At 37.0% G+C, this 25500-nt stretch overlaps 1 protein-coding gene and 1 long non-coding RNA gene across 4 annotated transcripts in view; one reads left to right on the top strand and one right to left on the bottom strand.

Moving 5' to 3' along the window:
- The window catches only part of LOC108385862 (uncharacterized), a 67532-nt gene extending 65343 nt beyond the window's left edge, over positions 1-2189 (bottom strand). The window contains exon 1 of one of the 2 annotated variants that reach the window (XR_012120995.1): positions 1339-2189. This is a non-coding gene — a long non-coding RNA (uncharacterized lncRNA). The other variant, XR_012120994.1, reaches the window with a different exon arrangement.
- Positions 2190-2415: 226 nt separating this feature from the next.
- RAP2A (RAP2A, member of RAS oncogene family) overlaps positions 2416-25500 on the top strand; it is a 38466-nt gene continuing 15381 nt past the window's right edge. Inside the window, exons 1-2 of one of the 2 annotated variants that reach the window (XM_037024935.2) lie at positions 2416-3004; positions 7991-9368. In XM_037024935.2, coding sequence (XP_036880830.1) covers positions 2691-3004; positions 7991-8156 — 480 coding nt within the window. In that variant the 5' untranslated portion in view covers positions 2416-2690 and the 3' untranslated portion in view covers positions 8157-9368. Of the gene's footprint in view, positions 3005-7990; positions 9369-25500 lie in introns of those variants that run through there. The other variant, XM_037024934.2, reaches the window with a different exon arrangement.

Below are 25500 nucleotides of genomic sequence, written 5' to 3'. Positions count from 1 at the left end.
AGACAAAGTCTGATGCTTCTTTCTTGGCTCTCTTTAACTCCCCCACAAGCCTAGGAACAACTTAAACACCATGATGCACAATTTGGATCTTAGAAGAGACTGTCTTTCCCCTGAAAAGAAGTGGTGGTGCTAAGTTAAAGTAACCACAAATAAGCACACAAGTTTTACATAAAAGATGTGACTTCTAAAATATTAGGTGAACAACTGTATTCATCTACAACATCTCCTTGAAACACCTCTGCCAAAAAAGCAGGGATGTAAAGCATTCATGTGAACTCTCTTAATTTTGATTTACTTTTTCACATTACTAGGTTAGGATGAGATATCAGATCTCCTTTGGTTTCAATTCTCTTAAAACACACTATTCTTAATTCTTTTGTAACCTACCTCTCCGGCTGATTTCAGCGGCTCAAATATGGCCTGTTTTATCTTGACCATATATATAATCAAGAAATAACAAGTTGTGTTTATTACACATTTTGATAGACCTGCCCTCAATTATTTTAAGCAAAACCCTGGTATGTTTTATATTACAGTAATGTAAATATAAGCTATCAATCCTAATAGTGAGAGGGCATAGAACACTGCTAAATATAAGTACATTTATGTAGTACTTTGATAACTAACAGAAAAGATGATAAAAGAACACCTGGTTTTTCCAGGAACTCAGACCAAAGATGACTTTGTGGGAAGAGGAAAGTGAGGAAGTATGTCATGATCAAATGTTAGAACTTATTATTCCCAAGTAGTGTGAGCTAGCAATGGATGGGTGTAGCCTATCTGCGAAGGGCATAGTTGAAGGAAGGTAAACCCAACAACCAGTTATTACAAAATATAATACAGGAATAATTGTAAATGTAACTTCTAAATTTGACGTTATGGATAGGAAAGAGTGTGTAACTAAGATGCAATACCAGAGAGACTGGTAAGTTTTAGAACTGAGTAGTTAAAAAAAATGTTTTAGGGGGCACGCATGGAGGACCCATGCAACTGCTGCAGTATGTCTCCTTGAGGACCAAAATATTTCTCACCCTAAAGACAAAAGTCCCTGTTTTCTTTATTCAGCCCACGATTCAACCCACATCCCTTAACACCATTTCCACGCCCATCATTTAGGCAGATGCCACGGAGAGGGGGTTAAAAGCGGAATGTAACCCTCTCGCCTGCAACACATCTTGCTTCTTGCCAATATAGGGCACAGCAACCGGGCCCTCAATCTCTCACCCCTCCCAAGAACCTTCGGCAACCCTGTCTCCGTTCCACCGGCACTTGGTGGCAAGGGAATCGCAAATTCTGGTTGGCTCAGTCCAAATTCCCGTGATTCGTCCGCTCACCTACCATTGGTTGGCAGAGCATGCGCAGGAGCAAACCGCCCAGCCTGGCCGGGTCCTAGGACGTGGGTTGGCTGATTCAGCGGCTAGACATTTCCTCCATTGGCTGATGGGTGAGCGTCACGTGGTATAAGTGGCTCTCTATTGGTCAAGAATGGTACCATGAGTTACAGTAACGTTGATCTGGTTGGTTGGGATGAAACCCAGCTTCCTAGTAGGTGCCCCAGCGAGCTGTTGCTATGAGGTGTCTGTGGGTCTCTGCTGTGAGGTGCTGCGATTCGGGGTTCCGCTCTCCCCGTAGCTAACAGGGCGTAGGAAGAGCGCGACATCAGTCTGGCACTGAAGAGGGGCAGGGCTGGGGGAAAGTGGGCGGGACGCCCGGTGACGTCAGCGGGCGTGGGTCCGACTTCGGTGGTCTCTGGCCTCTGCCGCCTCAGGCACTGGGCCATAGGGACCTGTCACCTCTCTGTGTCTTGACGCTTAAAACAAAACTTCATTTCGTTGTGTTTATTTGTCCCCTTAAACAAAGCTTCTAATTATGTTTATACAAATAAAGTTCTCCGGAATGCTGACAGACTTGCTGGTGTCAGGCAAAGTCCCGCACGACACGAACTCCTTTGAGATCTTGCTCGTCGTCCGCTCCCTCCCCGCCTCAGGTTAAAGCCTGGCGCTGCTCTGGCCCTGCTCTGGCCTCTCTAACATAACGTCTTCTCCAAATTCCACGGGAGAGATTCTCAGGTGGTTCCCGGCTCAGTAGGACGAACTGTGCAGAGTCAGTACGCAGCACCTCGAGTTCGACGGGGCGTGCGGATGGGGAGGGACAGAGGTATTGGTTTATCTAAGCAAGGGCTGAGGTGTTCGCGCGGCGCAGTCTCCCGGGAACGCGCGCAGCAAGTCGCCTAGGCAACGGGGAGCAGGGGCGGGGCTGCCTCTCCAGGCCCCGCCCCGCCAGGCCCCGCCCCCGGCGGCGCTGCGGCTTGGGCTCGGGCGCGCGCTCCGGCGCCGGGGGAAGCGGCGGCGGCGGCGGCGGCGGCGGCGGCGGGCGGGGAGCTGGGCGTGGAGGCGTGAGGGGCGGGGCGGACGGCACTGCGGGCCCGCGGCTCGGGCGGCTCCGGCGGTAGAGCTCGGCGCTCGTCCTCAGTGCCTGCCGGCGCCCGCGGGCCGCACTGCCGCCCGGCTCGGCCCCTGCCCAGGGCTGCTGCTCCCTCCGCCGGCGCCCGGGGGGCCGCGGCGGCCGTGAGGTGGGGGCGGCCGCGGGAGGCGGCGGGGCTGGCCGCCGGCTCACGTTCCGGGGGCGCAGCGCGGCGGGCGTAGGTCTATGTCGCGGGCGGCGGCGGCGGCGGCGGCCGCGGAGGGACGATGCGCGAGTACAAAGTGGTGGTGCTGGGCTCGGGCGGGGTCGGCAAATCCGCCCTGACCGTGCAGTTCGTGACCGGCACCTTCATTGAGAAATACGACCCCACCATCGAGGACTTCTACCGCAAGGAGATCGAGGTGGACTCGTCGCCGTCGGTGCTGGAGATCCTGGACACCGCGGGCACGGAGCAGTTCGCGTCCATGCGGGACCTATACATCAAGAACGGCCAGGGCTTCATCCTCGTCTACAGCCTCGTCAACCAGCAGAGCTTCCAGGACATCAAGCCCATGCGGGACCAGATCATCCGAGTAAAGCGGTGAGAGGGCCGGGGGCGGGAAGGGGCTTCGCGGTGCGGCCGGCAGCCAGCGTCCCGGGGCCAGAACTCCCCAATGCTCGGGCGGCCGTGGGTAGGGCGAGCTGTCTGGGGAGATGGTCCTGGGGTCTGACGCTTTATAATAAAATTTTTGCCAGCATCACCATCCTCATCATCTGGAATCTCAAATTTGAGTGCTTTGTTTCACTACTCAAATTTGGCATCCCGTGGACCCACAGCACAGCTCTTTGTCTCTTGTATATTATTCTCAGCGCTTGTACAGAACCCCAAAGGAAACAAAGTTTAAAACTTGCTGGGGGGAAAGGGGTAGGTTTGTGTTGGGAAGAGGGGAGTTTCGCAAGTATAGTGGAGACGTTTTCAGATGGAACCCCTCAAAAAATCTACGTTTGCAATATTTGACAGCAAAATTGCTCACACATTGCTCACACATACATGGTAAAAATGCCAGGTCCGGAGAAAGAGACCTTTCTCATCTCGTAAAAGAGTGAATGGTGCCTAGCGGTTTGCAAAGGTAAACTCAATTAAGACAAAACTTTAAACACAGATGACCAGATTATTTGAAGGCATGTTAACAGCTCGGTGGGATTGAGAGAGTATTAGCATACAGGGGCACAGATATGCCATTCACAAAAAATGCAGACCAACTTTTTTTAATCTAGCTGCCTTACCCCCTCAGAAAAAGAAAGAAAAAGGAAAAAAAGGCATTCCTGGAAATAAAGTTGTTTTAAGGGTGTGATTCAAGTATTAGCTAATTTAAATGTAAAAAAGCTCCTTCCTCACATAAACTCTTTTTTCCTAAAGTGTGTATTTTGGAAATATGGCAGGTAGTTTAAATGGTTTACAATATTTGTTTTCTCTTAATTTGACTAAGCATATTTTTCCTATAATTTTAAGCATCAGAAATGTAACAATATCATACCTCAAAGTTTTAGCAAATTTTTCTAATTACTATTTAGTTGCACATTATTGTTTAGTCTGATTTTTATTATTAGTTTTTAATTGCTAATAATTTTGATTTAGTGTAATTTTCTTTTTCCTACTTATTTTTACCTGTAGTCCTAAATTTGAAGACATTTACTTAATGATAGTGTACTGTAGACACAATCACATTATAAAATCATTTTGAATCTATTCATTTTGAAAGAGCAAAAACCAAATCAACATATATCAGAGGGTGTTCAACAATTCATGACAAGAAATAAGAGTTTTAATGTAACATGAGATGAAAGGTAAGGCCCTCTCCCCTCCCACCCATAACTCACTGAATATGCACTTTAATAGTTAAACCAAAATTCTGTGTATTATTCTGTTAAATTTCAAACTAGAATAAAGTGAATATTCTCATGGCCTTTGTTGCAGTTCAAAGATCTGTTTTTGACATCTCCCGTCTCATTTTCTTGCAGTTAATTGCTATAGTCAACAAATGAACAATTTTTGTATTGAACTTAATAGGTGTATTACATTTAAGGGGCTACATTTAAGTGACTCAAATCCTTAACACTCCCCTGTTCCTGTACTACCCAATTTAAAAAAAAACAAAAAACACCAAACTACACACCAGGGCAGTCTAATACATTGTCACATGTCAATCTTAGGCCATATGCATACATTAAAGTAAATACTCCAACTGCTCCATCCTTCACATTTAAATTTGTACATATAATAAATACACTGATGAAGTCACATACCCAGGACAAACTTCTTGACACAGCCTAGGGGACAGAATTTGGCAAAATATCACTGAATAGTCCACATGATTTTGTAGTTTCTTATGATACAGTGGAGATTACTAATAATTAGTGTAAATTTGATGTCCTGGTACAATTTATTTGTTTGCACTGTGACCCAGGAAGTAAAAATAAATAAAATCCTGCTTGTGTAGATGTCATTTTATTCACTAGTCTCAGTTCTTGATATAAAAAGACCATGGATCAGCTGAAGTAGTTCATACACTCTTTTCACTGGAATTCATCCATTATATCCATAAGAACCATTTGGGCCCTTCTGTGTCTTGATATTTTATACCTCATTCTAACCTTATCATTTGGCTTCCCTGCCTATACCATATTATAAATAACTTACATTGAAAGAAAGGATCTGTATATATTATGTATATGATACAGTATATAATGCATATTTTATGCTAAAGCAAGCATTCAATGTGTTAGTTCTTTAACTGCTCCCACTTAAAGAGAATAAAACTTTTTTTCAAATAAGTGAATTTTCTCCTCTGTTTTGGGAATCAATCTTTAAGTTAAACAGTTGCTATAGGAGGTATTCAGTAATTGTTCTCTCTCCTCTGCCAGCTAGCTGCTTTACATATTATATGCAACAGTTGTTTGGAGATATATAACATCACTGGGATACATCACCAGATGACATAAGTGAAGTGCAGAGAGGTTTGGTATTTCACACAAGACGAGTCGTTGACAGATTAAAACCAAGAGCTGCGTGAATCCTTGTCCTTTTCTGTACCAGGCTGCCTTTGAACTTGGTATTTACTCTCAAATTCAATATCTAGCCTTTGGTCTAGAGCAGCACCATTCAATACAAATATAGTGTGAGCTACATATGTCCTTTAAAAATTTTTAATAGCTGATTTAAAAAAGAAAGCAGGTAAAATTAATTTCAATAATGCATTTTATATGACTCATGTATTTAAAATATTGTCATTTCAGTATGTAATCGCTATTCAAAAATTGAGACATTTTCTTTTTCATTCTTAGTTTTTACATCTGGTAATTTACACTTACAGCACACATCAGTTATAGACTAGCCGTGTTTTTGGTGCTCAATAGCCTCATGGCTACAAGCTACCATATTGGATAGCACAAGTCTAAGGTGTATAATTTGGGGAAAATGCTTGCTTCTCTAAGCCTCAGTTCCCTTATCTGTAAAACAGAGTATACCATGCTTCTATCAGAGTCTTTGTTAGGATTAAATGAGATAATCATTTTTAAGGTCCCCAATACAGTACCTTGAACACAGAAATTGCTCTAAAATTCCAGTTGTTCTTTTATTAATGACTTTGTCACTCTACCTTCTTTAAAACTTTATCCTTGATAAAAATGTAATTTTAGAGGAGATACATTTGTGATTGCATTTTGAAATTCATTATCTGAATGAGAATAAAAAACAACTGGGATTAAAACAGCACTTGGAAAAATGTTAGTATTCTTTCAAGATATTTTCCCTTATAATGGTCTTATAGGAAAGGACAGGAGAATGATTTAATTTCAAGTATAGCACCAATGCATGGCCAGACAGTGAAATAGTGTTTTTCATTGGATTGTTCTTATATAAAATGTTTTGCTTTTAAAAGTGTAATACATGCCTATACTCTGTTAAGGATTTACAGGTGTACAGACATTCATATACATATACAACCTCCTGTCTAAGCCAAGTATACCAACTAAAAATGGCTGTATTTATCAATTCATATGCTTTCTTCAACAGAACAAAAAGGTAGCCTATGAACAGTATGGGAGAATGTATTCATAAATGATTTATACAATAATGGGTCAACATCCAAAATATATCAAGAACTCATATGCGTCAACACCAAAAAAACAAATAACCCAATTAAAAAATGGGTAGAGGAACCCAATATACATTTTTCCAAAGAAGACATACACATGGGCAAAAAGCACATTGAAAAGATGCCCCACATCTCTAATCATCAGGGAAATGCAAATCAAAACCACAATGAAATACCACCTCACACCAGTTAGAATGGCCACTATCCAAAAGACAAGAAATAACAAATGCTGCCGAGGGTACACAGAAATAGGAACCCTCCTACACTGTTGGTGGGACTACAAATTGGCACAACTGCTGTGGAAAGCAGTATGGAGGTTTCCAGTAATTACACTTTGAGGAATTTACTCAAAGAAAACAAAATCCCTGATCCAAAAAAATAAATAAACCCCTATGTTTTTTGCTGCATTATTTACAATAGCCAAGATATGGAAGCAACCGAAGTGTCCATCAGTAGTTGAATGGATAAAGAAGGGGTGGTACATATATACAATGGAATATTATTCAGTCATAAAAAAGAAAGCTGCCATTTGTGACAACACGGCTGGACCTAGAGGGTATTATGCTAAGTTAAATAAGCCAGAAAGAGGAAGACAAATACCATATGATTTCACTTAATCATGGAATCTAAAAAAGAAAAACAAAAGGAACATAACAACAGTAGACTCATAGATACTGAGAAGTGACTGGTGGTTACCAAGGGGGAGGGGCTGAGGTGGGTGGGTGTGGAGGGTAAGGGGGTAAAGGGACACAAAAATTCTCAGTCATAATATAAGATGACCACAGGGATGGTAGTACAGCATGGAGAATACAGCCAATGATTCTGTAACAGATTTCTATCTTGACAGATGGTAACTGCATTAGTTGGGGTGAGGATTTAATAGTGTGGGTAACTGGTAAACCAGTTATATAACTGAAACTAATACAAGATTGTTTCTTACAAATTTCTTATATTTCTTATATACTTCAAGTATAGTTGAAGTGCATCAACTATACTTCAATTTTTAAAAAATAAATAACATACCTTTTAGTCTGGTAATTCCATTTGCATTATAGATAATAATGGAAATTTTAAAACAACTTAAATATTCAACCAGTAAACTTGCTATATCTCCCACAGAAATAGGTAGTCATAAAAGACTTACTTAGGAAGTTTACAACAGTTTGAGGAAATGTTTTTGAAGTGGACAAAACAAGATACAAAATTATTACACTATATGAGCACAACTATATAACCAAAAACTAAAAAAAAAGCTGTAAGAAAATACATTTAAAAAATGGTAATAAAATAATAATAATGATTCATATGCTTGCTTTTTTTAACTTTGGATGAGATCATAACACACAAGGAGGAAAGGGATATAGAAAATATTTCAACTGAAATAAAACTAGAATTCTTCATTTCATAATTACTTGTCCCATTCCTCCCAGGTTAAACCATGGTCCCAACTTGAAATATTCTGGAACATACTATCCAAGGCCTGTTGTTCTTGGGAAGAAGACCAAAAATCTTCAACGTGACCTTCCTAGGCCCAGCATACCTGGGTCCCTCCCTGTCTTTCTGGCCTCACCTCTTGCAACCCTCCTTGTCCCTTAGATTCCAGCACCCCGACCTGACCTTCTTTTAGTTCCTTGAAAGTGCCTAGGCTCTCCTCCTAGGTCTTTTGCAGTTAATTCCTACTCACTCACTCCTGCTTAAAAGATTGCCTCCTCAGGGGAGGCTTCCTTGTCTTTCCAAACTGAATTAGCCTTCCTGTCTCCACACTAGATTAACTTCATGCCTTCCCCCTGTCCTCACCATGTGTACTTCAGACATCAGTGGCAACCTGAATGTCCCTCTTGTATCACTCATCAAAGTTTATCTGCTTGATACACATGCAATCGATCTTGCTGATTCAACTCCAATCCCATTGGCTGGTACAGCAACTGGTACGTGGGAAACAATCAAGAAAAACGTATGGAATAAAACTAGCATTCAGAAAAAAGAGTATGTTTATTGTCCTTTGACCTCAGTTTCCCCCAAACATTTTAATTGTATAGGTAGAGGAGATGATTCTTTAAATCCCATTTTGCAGATGGAGTAGATGATCTCCCTTCAACTCAACTCTGACATTCCCTGAGAATACGTCTGTGTAGTGGGGGCAATGAGGGAGGAGGTAAAGTTTAGTAAGAACCTTATTTAATCAGGAGCAGTGTCCTCCAGATGGGGGAAATGGCATGAGAAGTGCACAGAGTATGTTGTTGGCTGTTCAATAGACTAGACTGGCTAAACTAAGAATTTATAAAGAAGTGTGAGAGGAGTTAAGTCTAAAAACTGGAAAGCTAAATTATAGAACGTTAAAACTTCGGACTTGATCTTGGGGTCAAGGACTATGATCAAAATATACTGGTGATATGATAGATGGCTTAGGGACAATATACCAGAGTCAGGAACAGCTGTGAAACTGATCATCTAATTTCTATATGAAGTATTAAGATTCTGAGTTAGCCTGGTGTCTGTAGGAACAGAAAGGAATGAATAGATGCAAATAATGTTAACAAATGGATTAAATTTAGTAGGAGAGTCAGAGGGAAAGTGCAGAGGTAACCTTGACATCTTTAACATGAGTGAATAGGATTATGGGGAGATTGCTGGAGGGATGTGTTTGTCTTTGAACATGGCAATCATCCAGATAGGTGCACCTTATAAATAATTAGAGTATTTGAATAAAGACTGAAAGTTCAGTTTATAAATAAAGAATCAGGGTCATCTGTGTAGTTCAGATTTGCAGAGTAGATGCAGTCTACTGAACAGACTAGAGAGACAGAGTAGATGCAGTCTACTGAACAGACTAGAGAGAGAGAGAAACAAATGGATAGGGCAAAGAATAGAAATCAGAATTGAATATAGCCAAGGATTGATCTGTAAGTTGTGTAGAGGAGACTTCACTCATTGCAGTAGACTAGAAGGCACAGAGTATTTTAAGACTGGGAAAGAATTGGAAAAGGGTGGCTGAGTTGCACTACCCAAAGTGAATAAGTTACTATTTTGTTTACTATTATTAATATTTCTGTATCATTTCAGTGATCACTTTTAAGGGACCCAACTGATTGTTTGCACTTCTTCTCATAATTAGTAGCCATAAAAGCCTATACTAAAATGACACAGATTGCCAGTTGCTATACACAGATCGTGACCCACAACACATTGGTGTCTTGAAGCCACAACCGGGGAACACATCAAATGATTTTTGTCCCAAGTAAGTTAAATTTCCAGATGCTGACACCATTCCTTCTTCCAAAAACACATCCTTCCCTAGTTTGATTCTGCAGTAACCAAAACTGTAATTAAAGCTGGGCCTCCAAGGTATAGAGCCTAATAGCCACAAGTCCAAAGTTTCTTCCTGAAAGAGAAACTTTTTTCCGCTGCATTGTAAAATTAGAACATTATGATATAGTAGTGTCCTTTTTGTCATTTCAGAATTAGAATCTTTTAAGTTGCTTTTGCAGATGGAGTAGATGCTCTTGCATTCTGTGATCACCTCTGTCAGGTTGGAGTGATGAGTAAGATTTAGTATGAACCTCAAAGAATCAGCAGCCTGTGACCTGCAAATCTTGTCTAGTTAAGATTTGGTGATAATTGTATCAATAATATGTACAATCAGAGGCATCATTATAATGTTTTTTGTTTCAAAGGGAGAGGGGGTAAAAATAATTTAAATAGCCAGCCATTCTACGGCACATGGACAGAAGCTATGAGCTGCCCCGTGTATTGATAAATCCTCTGACAAAAACGAATGGATGGATGGTTTGAAAGGTGATGAATCTGGCTACTGAATGAGAAATAGGCATGATGTTGACTTTCTAGCTTTCCTTCAGGATAACTTCTGGTAATTAATTACTAGATAAATATTAAGGAAGAGGTGAAAGAGCTGACAAAATGTCTCTAGATGACACAACCAACAGGAAGAGTCACCGAAGTCGGATTTCTGTTTTAGTTCTGTGTGCCATCTTCTAGGACATTACACATAGCACACTAAAACACACAGATCAATACATTTATGCATAGTTCTAAGCAGTGAGCCTTCCATAAACATGTACACTATACTTAATTTAAAGGATTTCTTGTTTCAAGCACAACTTTGATTTTAGTTTTCTCTTAGCCATTGTCTTGGAACCTAACCCCCTGGGGAAGGATGTGTGATTCCACTCTAGGGTTTCCTTTGCTTCTATTTCAACTTTTCCCTGTTATCTATTTCTCTCCATCTGTCCTTACCTACTGTTTTCTTATATACTTCTATTTTCCTGGCCTATGGCATAAAAAGAATTGTAAATACTCTTCGCTTTTTTGGAAAAATGTTTGAGTTTGAATATGAGTAGACTTTAACACAAGATAAAACCAGTAAGAGACAAAAGAGAAGACTAAAAATGTAGAGAGAGTATTTTCATACGAAATACATAATGATTTTCTCATGGTGTGTAAAAATACACCATATATATATTTGCCTTTTTGTTACTTTGACAGTTGTAGTTCATCTTATTAAAAATTATTCTCAGCCTGAGAGACAAGTTAAGTTTCTTGAACATACCTTTAGGCTTTATCAGATCACACTGAGCCTTTTAGTAGAATATGGTAATGGTAGTGCTATGATTTTAGACATCTGAATTGTAGTAAAGTGTATACATAAAATATAAATAGGCAAAGTTTAAGGTTTTCAAAATATCTAAAAAGAACATCTCTAGTTGGTAGGTTTTAACATGGTATATACTGAATACTGCTTAAATAGATTTAACTTTATACTTCTAAAAGATTGAAACCTCTGGAAATATTGAACCTAGTATTTCCAACTATTTCAATTTTTATTCTTGTAGGAAAGCTCTAATAAAAAACACCTACATTGGCCTGATTTTTAATGAATTTCAGTTTAAATCAAAGGTCACTGCTATGAAATACCATTTTCTTAAGCCTGTGAGTCAGAATAAGGTTTTTGGGTATCTGAATCAAATATCAATAGCATACTGTGTTGAAGTAATGGTTTGGGAACTCTACTCAGAAAGCAACCTTGGAAGTCTTCAGAAGTTTGATGTATTTTGTTCCTTTACGTATGAAATGTACTTACCACACATTGCTGAAAACTATCTGAATAAGCTATTTAAAATAGATTATAGTGTGTAAATTAAGTGCACTTGTAAATTATACATTCTTTTTACTCAAAATGCTGAAATGTATTCACTGAATTGGGTAAATTGTTTTTGTTTTTTGCTGTCCCTTATGTGTTTTCTTAATATGTTTTGTTTTCTCAAATATGTTTTCTTAATATGTTTGATTTGAAAACATACCAAAATTGGTATTTTAGGGAGAAATACGGTGATTTATCATTTTTATAGGTTAAAAAAATATGTATTTTTGTATATAATTGACATACAACATTGTGTTAGTTTTAGGTTTTTTCACTTAGTAACATTACCTAAGAGAAACACCAGAAACCTTTACTTAAAACATTTAGGAGTGTTATTTTTCATGAAACATAATGATTTGATGTGTATATATATATATATATAGCAAAATGATCACCACAATAAGTTTAGTCAACAGGTATCACAATAGTTACAGATTTTTTCCTTTTGGTAACTTTTATGACTTACTCTTATAGCAACTTTCAAATACACAGTACAGTATTATTAACTGTAGTTACCATGTTGTACATTACATTCCATGACTAACTTATAAGTGGAAGTTTCTGTCTTTTGACCACCTTCACCCATTACATCCACCCACACACAACCACCAATCTGTTCTCTAAATCTATGAGTTTGTTATAGTTGTTAAGATTCCACATATAAATGAGATCATACAGTATTTGTCTTTATCTGACTTATTTCACTTAGCATAATGTCCTCAAGGTCCACCCATATTGTCTGAAACGTCAGGACTTCCTTCTTTTTTACGGCTGAATAATATTCCTTTGTATGCCATGTGCCACATTTTGTTTATCCATTCATCCACCAACAGACTCTTGGGATTTGGCTTAGGTGTATAATACTACAGTGAACATGGGAGTGGTTTCATTTTCTTTGAAAAAATGCCCAGAAGTGGAATTGCTAAGTCATATGGTACTTCTGTTTTTAAGTTTTTTGACGATCCTCCATACTGTTTTCCATGGTGGCTGCATCAATTTACATTCCCACTGACAATGCACAAGGGTTCTCTTTTCGCCACATTCTCATTAACACTTGATAATAGCCATTCTAACAGGTAAAAAGTGATGTCTCATTGTGATTTTGATATGCATTTCCCTGATGATAAATGATGTTGAGTACCTTTTCATGTACTTTTTGGCCATCTGTATGTCTTCTTTGGACAAATGTCTCTTCAGGTCCTCTGCCCATTTTTAATTGTATTGTTTATTGTTGGCTTTTTTCTGCTGAGTTATATAAGTTCTTTATATATTTTAACTATCAGCCTCTTATCAAACATAGGATTTGTAAATATTATCTACCACTCCATAGATTGCTTTTCCATTTTGTTGATGGTGTCCTTTGCTGTGCAGAAGCTTTTTGCTTTGATATAGTCCCATTTGTTATCTTTCCTTTTGTTGCCTTTGCTTTTGGTGTTGAATACAAAAAATCATTGCCAAGACTGATGTCAAGGAGTTTACCCCCTCTATTTTCTTCTAAGAGTTTTATGGTTTGAGGTCTTATATTCAAGTCTTTAATCCATTTGACTTGCTTTTTGTGCATAGTATAAGATAGTGATTCAGCTTCATTCTTTTACACATGGCTAGCCAATTTTCTCAGCACCATTTACTGAAGAAATGGTGCAGTTTTCCCAGCACCATTTACTGAAGAAATTATCCTTTTTCCTTTGTATATTCTTGATTTCTTTGTTGTAAATTAGTTGCATACATGCATAGGTTTATTTCTGGGTTCTTTAGTCTATTCCATTGATCTGTGTGTCTGTTTTTATGTCAATACCATTACTACTTTGATTACTATAGCTTTGTAATATAGTTTGAAATCAGGATGTGTGGTGCTTCCCTCTTTGTTCTTTCTCCATATTGCATTAGCTGTTCAGGGCCTTTAGTGATTTCACACAAATTATAGGATTGTTCGTTCTGTTTCTGTGAAAAATGCCATTGCAATTTTGATAGGGGTTGCATTGAATCTGTTGATTGCTTTGGATATTATAGACAATTTAACAGTATTCTTCCAGTCCATAAGCAAGGAATATCTTTCCATTTATTTTAATCTTTTCCAGTTTCTTCAATGTCTTACAATTTTTGTTTCTTGTTATTATCCATCAAAATATGAAATATTGAGAAAAACCGCACATCTCTCTCTCTGCTTCTATGTATTCATTCAGCAGTGGCTTTCAAACTGTTGATCATGGCCCTCAGCAGGAAATATATTTTATATTGTGACATGGGCATAATACATTTAACTAAAACCAAAGTTTCAAGAAACGATATTACACTTGCTATTTGCTTTTATTATATTTTTATTTTATTATTTTCTAATTTCATTGTTTTTAAATGTTCCTCTTTATCCACTAAATTTAAATCACACACAATTTGAAAACTATCCTAAAACATGTTACTCTAAGAAAAATAAATGGAACTTAGAAAAATTAAGTTTGAAACCATTTTTATCGTCTCTTCCTGCTTTCCCAATTTCCAACAATGATGTAAATGCTATGAAAATAAAATACTTCCCAACATGATTTAATAAGTACTACCTCTGTTACAGAGAAAGATAACATTTAGTCACTGAACAAAAAGATACATAAAGTGTATCTTTTGAGGAAACCGCTATTACTGTCATTTATATTAGAAATAATGTATGCATGTACTGTCAAGCACACATTATGAGGAGGTATTTATAATTTTGTTCATTCTGGTAAATCAGGATAGCTCCTGCCTCATGAAAACTTAGAGCAAGGAGTGTTGTGGTAGGATTCAGACCAGAATGTGATTACAAGGATCACTCATTACTACAGCAGGTTGCTGAGGAGGTCTGGGAAATTCATCTTTTTAAGAGGTTTGCTGCAGCTGTCCAGGATGATACCGATTCAGCTCTCCTTTAAGACAGTAAAAATAGATAAAGATGACCGTAATTACAGAGATCTTAAAATCACTTAGTAACATTACCCAAGAGAAACATTATAAGCCTTTACTTAAAACATTTAGGGGTGTTATTTCTCATACTTTAATGGAAATAACCTTTAAAAATTAATAATTCAAATGTGGAAAACCTACATCATATTAATAATTCAGTATGTATTAATATTTTCTTCTTTACTAGGTATCTTTACAGCTTTCTGTAAATAAAATCTTAAGAGTGTTTTTCTCTGTTTTTGAATTGAGTAGAATTTTGTTTTGTTCTAAATTCTAAATACATCCATCCTTAGGTCCCAATGAACACTAACAAATACTGTATATATAATAATTACTTTGATTCAGTATTTTATTTTATTGCACATACTGATCTAATCTCATCTGTGAAGATAGTGTCAATGTGGTTAAAGCTGACTTGTACTAACATAATCAGGAGCAAGCTAACATTATCTGCATCTCAATTTCCTCATCTGTAATATGGTAAAAATATGGGTAAAATACAATAACTAATGAAAGTAAAGTATCTATTGTGTTACACAGTAATCCTGAAATATCAATAATAAAGTTTCACCAGAAATCACAGAAATATGAATGAAATGCAAGCATTGATCTGGCTTAACATAACAGTATACTGCCAAGGGATTTTTTTAGGAATTAGACTCAGCTGCTGTACCATAGGTAGGTAAATGATATAGCTGATGTAGCATCTCATTTCCATTTTTTCCATTGCTTTCTCATCTTTGTGCCTGCATACACGAAGCGGTAGTACAGTATGTTATGCAATTTACAGCATGACCCCAGATGCTTTGTGTCGTTGTCTTCCACTAGACACTATACTGGCTACAAATGGTGACATTATGTTTTTGTTACTTGAAGAGCTGTGATAGTTTTTAGTACATATATTTTAAATATAAAAAATACTTTATAAAAAGTGATCAGGCATATAAGTATTTGTTAGATAACTTTTACTTAAAAGTTGGTAATGATAACATCTTTTTATGAATGCCAAAACTATACATGGGGTGAAGATAATTGTAACAGTCTTTATGGCTAGTTTTATGTGGGGAGGGTGGTGGCTAATGTGTTAACAGAGCTTTTTAATTAATTGATTCCAGAAGTTTTTTCTGTCTTTGTATAAAAGTCATCACTGTCAACATCAATTCCTGTGGTTTAAGCCACTTCATTTGCATAGCATTGCCCTGGGCATTATGCAAAATAAATACAAGATACTATCTTTGTCTTTCTGGAATGCCAAAATGTACTATAAATGATTATATATTTGGCAGTGTTGAGTTAATTATATATGCAGAGAGAGACAGTACTTTTTTTTAAAACAATTTGATTCTTCTAAGTTTCAAGATAATTTTCCACCAACCAAAAACATTGCTTTACCAAGGCCACCCTTTCTGAGGACTTTTTCATGCATCCTAACTCATAAAAGATCAAAAAATTGTTAATACTAATGCCAACAGTTATTTATCTGCTTTGTCATATTTAGAGTTTGATTCTCCCTGGAAATGAAATCTTATTTTCTATTTGTGTTTGGTTATAGAATGGCTTGAGCAGAGTTGTTGAAAGTAAACTGATTTATGGGAAGTTGAGAGAAAACAGAGTAGATTACCTAGTGCCCAGGAAACATACGTGGGACACTGCTAAACAGCAAAGCTTGTTATTAAGGATAGTCTAATATAGATTAAGAAATGAAAAGCAAGCTGTATCTTCGTATCATTTTTTTTGTTTGCTTTTAGCAAAACTGAAATATCCAAATATAGTATATGTAAAACTATGCTATCTAAAATGTATCCCCGCTCACCCAGGTAACCCATATACACTCAGACTTTCTTTTCCTGCTTTGGGAACCAACCTTGCAAGCAAACTGTGGCCATCGGTAAAGCTGGGTCAGTGCAGTACCAGGGGCTTCCTGTGAAACATGCATGTGTACGTCCATGAAAGCTAGCTTGAAGTGAAGAATTCTTAAGTTTATTTTTGCATAGCAGGAGATGAGAAAATAATTTCTCAGTAGTTAATTCAGTTTTTGCATAATATTGATGACACAAAACTTTTCTTCAGTGGTCCTTCATTAAGGAGCAGTCATGTTTGCATAACTTTTATCTCTTCTTGCTCTCAAGCGGCCATTAGCCAGTTTTCAGTGTGCTGCTGCCTTCAGTGAGGGAGCACAGAAACAGTGTTCAGCTCAGCAGATGCAGCTGCTGCCGGGAGGGCTGTGGGGGAAGGACCCTCCAGCGCCTGGGGACTCCGCACGCACGGAGAAGGCAGCCGCCCATGAGCAGCGATTACCTCAACAGAAGCAGCCACCATGCTGTGTGTTTACCATCCCTGCCTAACACGTCAATACCTTCATTGCCTGCTAATGCAAGACATGATAAAGAATACCAAATAAAGCATTCTAGATAGGGTGCATCCATAAATGTTTCTTCAGCCTGGGGACCATGGATACATTTGCTTCATTTCTGTGACATTTTCACATGGGCTCCATGCAAGAACTTATATTTGAAGAGCATCACTTCATTAACTCAATCTATTTTATATGCCTATAAGTGTCAAAAACTGATTCCTGCACTGGAGAGATAGCTACATATAAAACATTGATGGCCTTTGCCTTGCTGAGGTCCCAGGTTTGACCTCAAAGGTAGCACAGCTCGTTTAAGCTGCAAACACCACTTTCAGAACTCCTAGTTCTATGGAGAATGTTGTCTCTTCTCTATTTTCTTTCTATTACCCCACATGTCTTACGAGGGCTTCAGAGCCACCGCTCATATCAAGTAACTTGACTCAGCGGCATTTGGAGCAAGAAGATGAATAGAGTAAGGAAAGATACTTATGAGTAGAGAAGATGCTAAGTGGTCAGCTTCTGCTATTAGAAGAGTATCTATTCTGTTTTTCTCAAATCGCTTCCACGAAGATTAATGGTCTTCAGAGTAGGCAATTACTTGATTTGGCCATCCTTGCCAAGGAAATGGAAGCCAAAGACAGGAGATAAGATGCTATGTAAAAATTTTGTACATTTTTACAGATACATTACCACAATTAAGATTCTAAACTGCCTTAGTAACAGATGGTTTGAGAATTTAGAAAAGAACAATTAGCATTTCTGTAGTATTTTACAGTATCCATAATACTTTAATGGCTAATTCATGTAAACTGCTTAGCATAGTGGCTGGCACCTACTAAGCCCTCTACAGATGCTAACTATTACTAGTAAAGTCATCAGCATCATCTTAACATAATATCTAAGTATCACTTACATTTCTGTTTCACAGATAAGGAACCCGAGGCTCAGCGAGGTCAGGTGACATACCAAAGGGCACAAAGCTGGGACTGTTTTCTAGGTCCCCTAGATCCAAATCCAGATCTCTCTCCCTGACAACGCACTGCATTTCAGACTGTAGCCAGTGACCACACTGTGGTTGACCTTGGCTATTAACATAGGAACAGGCTTCATCTCATCATGGTAGAACCACCACATATTTCTCTGAGGTGGTGATTTGCAGGAATGGGAAGAGGATTGTGTGCAATGTTTTAAGATAATTATTGTGGAAGTGGCACAGAAGGTGAGAAGGTGGAGGTGTGACCACTTAGGAGACTGCTGCATAGCTCAGGTAGGAGTTATTTGGAAATGAAAGGGTTTATGTAGTGGGAATGAAAACGAAGGGACAGATTTTCTCACATCCAACTAGTATTGCTCTGCCCATCCCCTGTAATCACTACTGCACCAGAACTGTTAGGACAGCCTTTCATCCCAGACCTGGTTATGTTAGAGATTACTGGAGACTTTTTGCCCACCACCCATTCTCCTTTGCTCCCGCAGTGGCTTCCTGTAACTGTTTCTAACTTTCTGAACTTCGGTGTAGGCTTGACTCCTGTCAGAGGATCTGTAGCTCATCCTTGTCCAGCTCCTCTCTTCCATGTGCATTTGCTTTGTTTTGCCTTTTCCATCTGTCACCTGTTACTTCTCCTGGTTCAAAAGAAAAAACCTTTTTAATAGCCATCACCCATCAGTCTGATGAGAGTTGAATCAACCTGTTACAACATGTCCTGTGTTAATTGGGCTCTTCCCCCAAGCTGTTTATTGCTGTAGAGAAGAAATGCTGATTCTGTTGGTCTGATAGCCTGAGCTTTCTGGAGATTCAGTGTTTTTGTTTTTTGTTTAAGTTGCATTCAGTGCTATTTGTATTTAGTGATTTGGAAATAAATATTTTAAGATCTTACTACAAGAGGAGAAAAATCTCCCAAGACACGTACTCTTCTGTTTATAGTTTAAAAGTTCCTAAAAAGTCCTTGCTCTTCATAGCTTTGCTGCATTTTTAAATCTTTATGCAGCTCTTGAAAAATATTTGTAACTGAGGTTTAACCGTGTACCGATACATACAAACGCTCATTCATAAACATTTTTGCCAAGAACTGGAGGGATGCTGAAAAGAAATACCCTGTAATGTATCCCAATATAAATGTAGCTAAGAGTTCAAATAACTTACATGTTCCTGAGGACTGACTCAATTTAGTCTTTTCAAGTACAGTAGTTGGAACTATTTTTTAATGCACAGGTTTCAGATTTCACCTCTCACTAAAGATAAAAATGTATGTTTTATGTCTGAACACCTTTGTTCTTTTGACGGCTAAAAGCTGTGTTCTTCACAAATTTGTCCAAGCTTGAATTCTCCCTGCTATTTGAATTATGTAAGACACATACTTTGTTGACAGATTTTTTAAATGATAATAGTTTGATTTGGTTACTGACTACATATGAAAAGTCACCTTGAAATTAACTGCACATTAAAGCAGCAAACACAGACCAGCAATTGCTTTCCTCTACCTTACTTTGGATATGTTAGATACTTGCTTTTAAAAAAAGAGAATCAACTGGTTTATTACAGATAATATTTGCATTTGGTCTTTAAATGATGATGTTTTAGGCATCTAATTGAAAACACTTCCTCACAAATACATAAGTAGAGTGAATAATCTCCATTTTTAATAAATTTAAAAAGCAGATTAAATGTGTTGTCATTTAATTTTCTCTTTTCAACATGGATATTTGAAGTACTGTGGCATCTTGATGTGCCTGGAAAGAATTGTGGTCAGATGGATGCAGTTTATAGATCTGACAGTGAAGAAAATATTCAGAATTACTACCATTTTTATTTCCAATAACATGTACTTTAGTATCGGTATTCCTTATGTTTTCGGTCTTCAGCCAGTTTTGAATATAAATTTAACAGCATATAACTTGGACAGAAATTTAAAATTGACAAGCACTATTCAGCTGAGTAATAAACTAATTGATGAAATTAATCATACTTTGTTCAGCTTAAACCCCATAATCAGCATGCATGCTCACTCAGTTTGTCTTGAAGGTTATTTTACTATCCCTATTTTAATGAGGAAGTCATTTAGATAATTATCTAATTTATTAATTTTGTTTCTGTTTTAATTTATTATTTTATTGATGTATAACTCTATGCAGTAAAGTGCACAGACTTTTAGGTATACAGCTGGGTACATACAGCATGGAACCAAGTCCCAGCTGAAGATGTAGGACAGATGTTTCAAGCCACACTTAGAAGCTTCCTGTATGTTCCATCCCTGCCACCTCATGCTCAAAGGCCAATACAGATTAGTTTTGTCTGTTGTTGAGCTTCTGGCTTCTGTCATTCAGTGTCCTCTTTGTAGACTCCTCCGTGTTGCTTGTAGCTGTAGTTAATTCTCACTGAGGTGCAATAGTCCCTTGAAGGGACATACCGTGATTTCACTGTCTATTCTGTTGATGGGCATTTGGGCAGTGTCTAGATGAGGGCTATTATGAATGGCCCTACTATGAACATTCTAGTAGGAGTTTTGTCAGAGACATGTATTGCAAATAAATACCTTTTCCAAATCTTCGGCATAGCTTTTCATTCACTTACTAGTTTCTTTTAATGAGCACAAATTCCCAATTTCAGTAAAGCCACTTTATTAATCTTTTATGGTTAGTTCTTATTTTGTGTTCTTCTTAATACATCCTTCTCTACCCTAAAGCTTAAAGAGCCATCCTCCATATTTTTTTCTAGAAGGTTTATTATCTGCCTCCATTCTGTGATACATCTCTAATTTGTACGAGGAGTGTGAGATAAGCAAGGGTTCCTTTTTTTCCCTTCTGCTTACATATGAATATCCAGATGACCCAGCACCATTTTTAAAAGACCATTTCCCCAAGGAATTGTAGATGCACCTTGTCATAAATCAAGCAAATCTGTATGTGTGGGTCTGTTCCTAGGCTCTCTATTCTGTTCCATTTTCTATGTCTCTTGTAGGTCTAAACCACACTCTCTTAATTATTACATCCTTATAACAAGTCTTTGTGTCTATTACTTAATCCTTCAGCTTTGTTTCTGTTCTTCGGATTTGCATTGGATATTCTGGGTATTTCGCTTTTCCACAGAATCCTTTGCATTTCCAAAAAAATCATCTGTCACTTACCACACACACAAAAATCACCAAGAAACCTGCTGTCATTTTGATGGGGACTGCATGGAATCCATAAGTCAATTTGTGGCGAATTGACATGTAAATAACATGGAATTTACAATCAGTGAATGTACTACATCTTTCCATTTATTTAGGTCTTCTTTAATTTCTGTAAACACTGTTTTGTAATTTTCATTATAAAGGTCTTTTACATCTTTGATTAGATTTAAAGTTTTTTATATTATTTGGTGCTATTATAAATGGTCTGTTTTAAGTGGCTTTTCTAATTGTTTTCTAATTCTAACACAATTGATTTCTGTATATAGATTGGTCTTATATCCACAACCTTGCTTTTCAAAACAGTCTGCAAATTATTTTTTTATGTTGCTATTTTTTCTTTTTGCACTGGCTAAGAACTTAATTGTACTTAAGGAGTCTTTTTTTAACTCAAAGAATCTTTTCAACATTTCTATTTTAAAGCATAAAGTACATAAATAATTATTACCTTATTTTTTTTGAATTAAACTTAAATTTTAGATCACTGTAGCTTCACATGCAGTTATAAGCAATGATCAATTCTGTGTAACCATTACCCAGTTTTCCCCAGTTGGTAATGTCTTACAAAACTATGGTACCATGTGACAAACAGAATATTGGCATTGATAGTTAAGATGCAGAGCGTTTCCATCACCACAGGCCTGCCTGTGTTTCCCTTTCATGGCACAGCCACTTGTCCACCATCTCCTTGTCCCCTCCACCCTCCTTAGTGCCTGTTAACCATTAATCTGTTTTTTCTGTGACTTTCAAGAAGTTTATATAAGTGAAATCATACATGAAACTTTCTGGGATTGGCTCTTTTCACTCAGTTTAATTCCCTGGAGGGTCACCCCAGGTGTTGTGTGTGTCAGCAATTCATTCCTTTTTATTTGCTGGGTAGTACATTTGTGTTATCGATTACCACAGTTTGATTAACCATCGAAGACATCTTGGTGGTTTCCAGTTTTGTGTTGTCATGAATAAAACTGACCTAAATATTTATGTAAAGGTTTCTGTGTGACTAAGTTTCATTTCTCTAGGATAAATGCCCAGGGAATCCATATCTCAATTATATGTATATGGTAACTGCATGTTTAATTTTTTAAGAAACTGCCAAACTGTTTTCTAGAGTGGCTGTTCCATTTTACTTTCCACCATCACTGTGTAAGTGACCTAGCTTCTCTGCATCCTTGTTAGCATTTTGGTGTTGTCACTATTTTTTTAGACATTCTGATAGGTATGCAGTGACATCTCATTATGGTTTTATTTTACAGTTCTGTAATAACTAATGATGTTGAACATCTTTTCATGTGCTTATTGCCACCTATACCCTCTTCATTGAAATATCTATTCATGGCATTTGCTAATTTTCTAATTGTTGAATCATCTAATTCTGTTTGTTTTTACTGGTGAGTTTTTAGAGTTCTTTGTATATTCTAGATACTAGTCCTTTGTCAGATATATGGTTTCAAAATAGTTTCTCCCATTCTGTAGCTTGTCCTTTTATTCTCTTAACAAGTTCTTTCACAGAGCAGAAGTTTTTCATTTTTATGAAATCCAGTTTATCAATTTTTATCTTATGCAACATGCTTTTAGTGTCCATTATAAGAATTCTGTTTAGCCCTAGGTCATGAAGATTTTCTCCCTTATGTTTTTCTCTAAAATTTTTATAGTTTTGCATTTTACTTTTAAGTGATGATCCATTTTAAGTTAGTTTAGTTTAAGCATGCCTAATTGCTCTAGCACTTTGTTGAAAAGGCTGTCCTTCCTCCATTAACCTACTTTTACAACTTTGTCAAAAATCAGTTGAACATATTTGCATAGATCTGTCTCAGGATTCTCTATTCTCTTTCATTCACCTATGTCTATCCTTCAGCCAACATCAGAGTTTTTAATTATTTAGCTATATAGTAAGTATTGAAATTGGGTAGACTGATGCATCCCACTTTATTTTTTGTTTTCAAAATTACCTTTCCATATCAATTTAGGAAAATCATATCAGTAACTACAAAAAATCTTGTTGGTATTTTAATGGGAATTGTGTGAAGCCTGTATAGCAATTTGGAGAAAACAAACTTCTTTTTACTGTGCCGAGTCTTCCAATCTATAAATATAATATGTCTCTTAATTTATTTCAATCTTTTTTTCTTTTATCAGCATTTTATAGTTTTCAACATATGAGTTCTGTACACAATTTGTTAGATTTACACCTATTTCATTTTTTGGAGCAACTGTAAATGTATCATATTTTTAATTTCATTGTTTACATGTTCATTGCTAGTATAGAATCTTATTTAATTTTGTATGTTTATCTTGTATCCTGTGATCTTGCTGAACTCAATAGTTCTGGGAGGGTTTGTGTTGTTTTGTTTCATTTTTTGTAGAGCCCTTGGGATTTGTTATGGGATAATTATATCACCTGCAAATAGTTTTATTTCTTCCTTTGTAATTTCTGCGCTTCTTATATCCTTTCCTTGCATTACTGCCTGTTGCATTGACTAGAACTTGTAGTACTGTGTTGAATAAGAGTGATGAAAGTGGCTGTCCTTGCCTTCCTCTTGTCTTAAGTGGAAAATATTCAGGCTTTCACCATTAGTGGGGTGATAGCTATAGAGTTTTATAGATGTTTTTTGCCAAGTTGAGGAAATCTCCTCTATTCCTGTTTTTTTGAATATGTTTTTATTATGAGTGGTTATTGAGTTTTATCAAATGTATTTTGTATATTGATTGATTAGATCATGTGATTTTCTTCTTTAGCCTATTAGTAGTGTAGGTTGTTTAATTTTCAGATATTGAACCAGCCTTGCTCCCCTGAAATAAATCCTATTTGGTCATAGTGTATAATTCCTTTTATACATCACTGAACTGTATTTGCTAAAGTTTTAGTAAAGATTTTTGCATCTGTATTCATGAGGAATATTGTTTTATAGTTTCCTTTTATGTACTATCTTTAGTTTACTATCAGAGTAATACTGTCTTTTTTAAATGAATTTAGACATGTTCTGTCTACTGTTTTCTGCAAAAGACAACCCAGAATTGGTATTCATTCTTCTTTAAATGTTTGGTGGAATTCTCTAGCAAAACTGTCTGGGTCTGGAAAATCCTTTTGGGAAAAGATGTTTTCCTTTTTGGCCCAGAGATTTTTAAATAGTTACAGGGCTTTATAAATGATCTATTTCATATGAGGTGAGTGAGTTGTGACAGTTTGTAATTTTCAAGGAATTGGTTGAATCCTGTTTAGTTACCTTTGGACAAACTGGGCTCCGTTTACCTTTTCCCTAGATGTAGCCAGAGCAATGACTGCTTTTATCAGTTTGCCTTTCTTTTCCCTTCTGTCCTGTCCCCTAAAACACTAGAATTTAACAAACTTTATTCTTTTTATTTGAATTCTTGACATGAGGAGAACATGCTGAACAGGCCATATAAATAAATATAATAGCATTATTTTTTCCTTCTTAGGAGGGCCTAAAAAGGAGACATTGTTATAGTTTATATTTGTTTATACCTACCATCCCTCCTGTCCAAACGTCTTTGAGGCTTCCTGTTGTTTATGTAATGTTTTTCTAAGGCCCTTAAAGACTTGATTAGAGTAATAATTCAGAAAGAACCAAATAGGAGTTCATTTACATAGTGATAATTATCATTCACAAACTTTTAGAAATAAACAAAATGTCCAAGTGTTTGGTAAAAGTTGAAAGTTAAAATCTTACTCTCTTTTTATTAGTAGTAATTTAAGAATATGTGGAAAGATCTTCAACACGGTGAAATTGAGTATCAAATGATTTTTTTATCTTACATGGTTAAAGAGAAGTTTGTATATGGAAATCTACATCTTTACAAAGACTCCTAAATAATCTATAAAGTGGATATCCAGGAATAACATTAAGATCAACATGAAGTGAATAACCTGAGTAGAATATTTTAAAAATTAAACTTTACTGGAAAAGGAAGTGGCCACTTCTACAAGAAAATCATCACTTTGTAACTTTTAAGCTAAGAGGAGATTGTATTTAATATATACTCAGAACTACATGACATACTAAAATCTTCTAGTAACAAGTAGTGATGTGGATAACCAAGGTAATTTTAAAACATGATCACAGTGAAAGTGCCTCAAAAACTTAGTGGTGGGAGGTTTATGGTGGTTCCCTTTGGGACCTGTGTTCTTAGTGGTGAGATAAAACTAGTAAAAACAAGCATTTACCTGTGAATCATTGCTGATTTCCCCGTTTACTTGTCAAAACCATTGCCTGCTCTGTCTCTTTCAACCCAGACCATTATTATGTCTTTGTTGGTACTGCCTCCAAAATGTGTTAAAATCCTACTTCTTCCCACTGTCATTGCTGT

Source organism: Manis javanica, chromosome 9 (genome assembly GCF_040802235.1).
Source record: "Manis javanica isolate MJ-LG chromosome 9, MJ_LKY, whole genome shotgun sequence".
Classification (NCBI taxonomy): Eukaryota; Metazoa; Chordata; class Mammalia; order Pholidota; family Manidae; genus Manis; species Manis javanica.
Note: the sequence above shows the minus strand (reverse complement) of the source record. Positions and strands in the feature narration are given on the sequence as shown.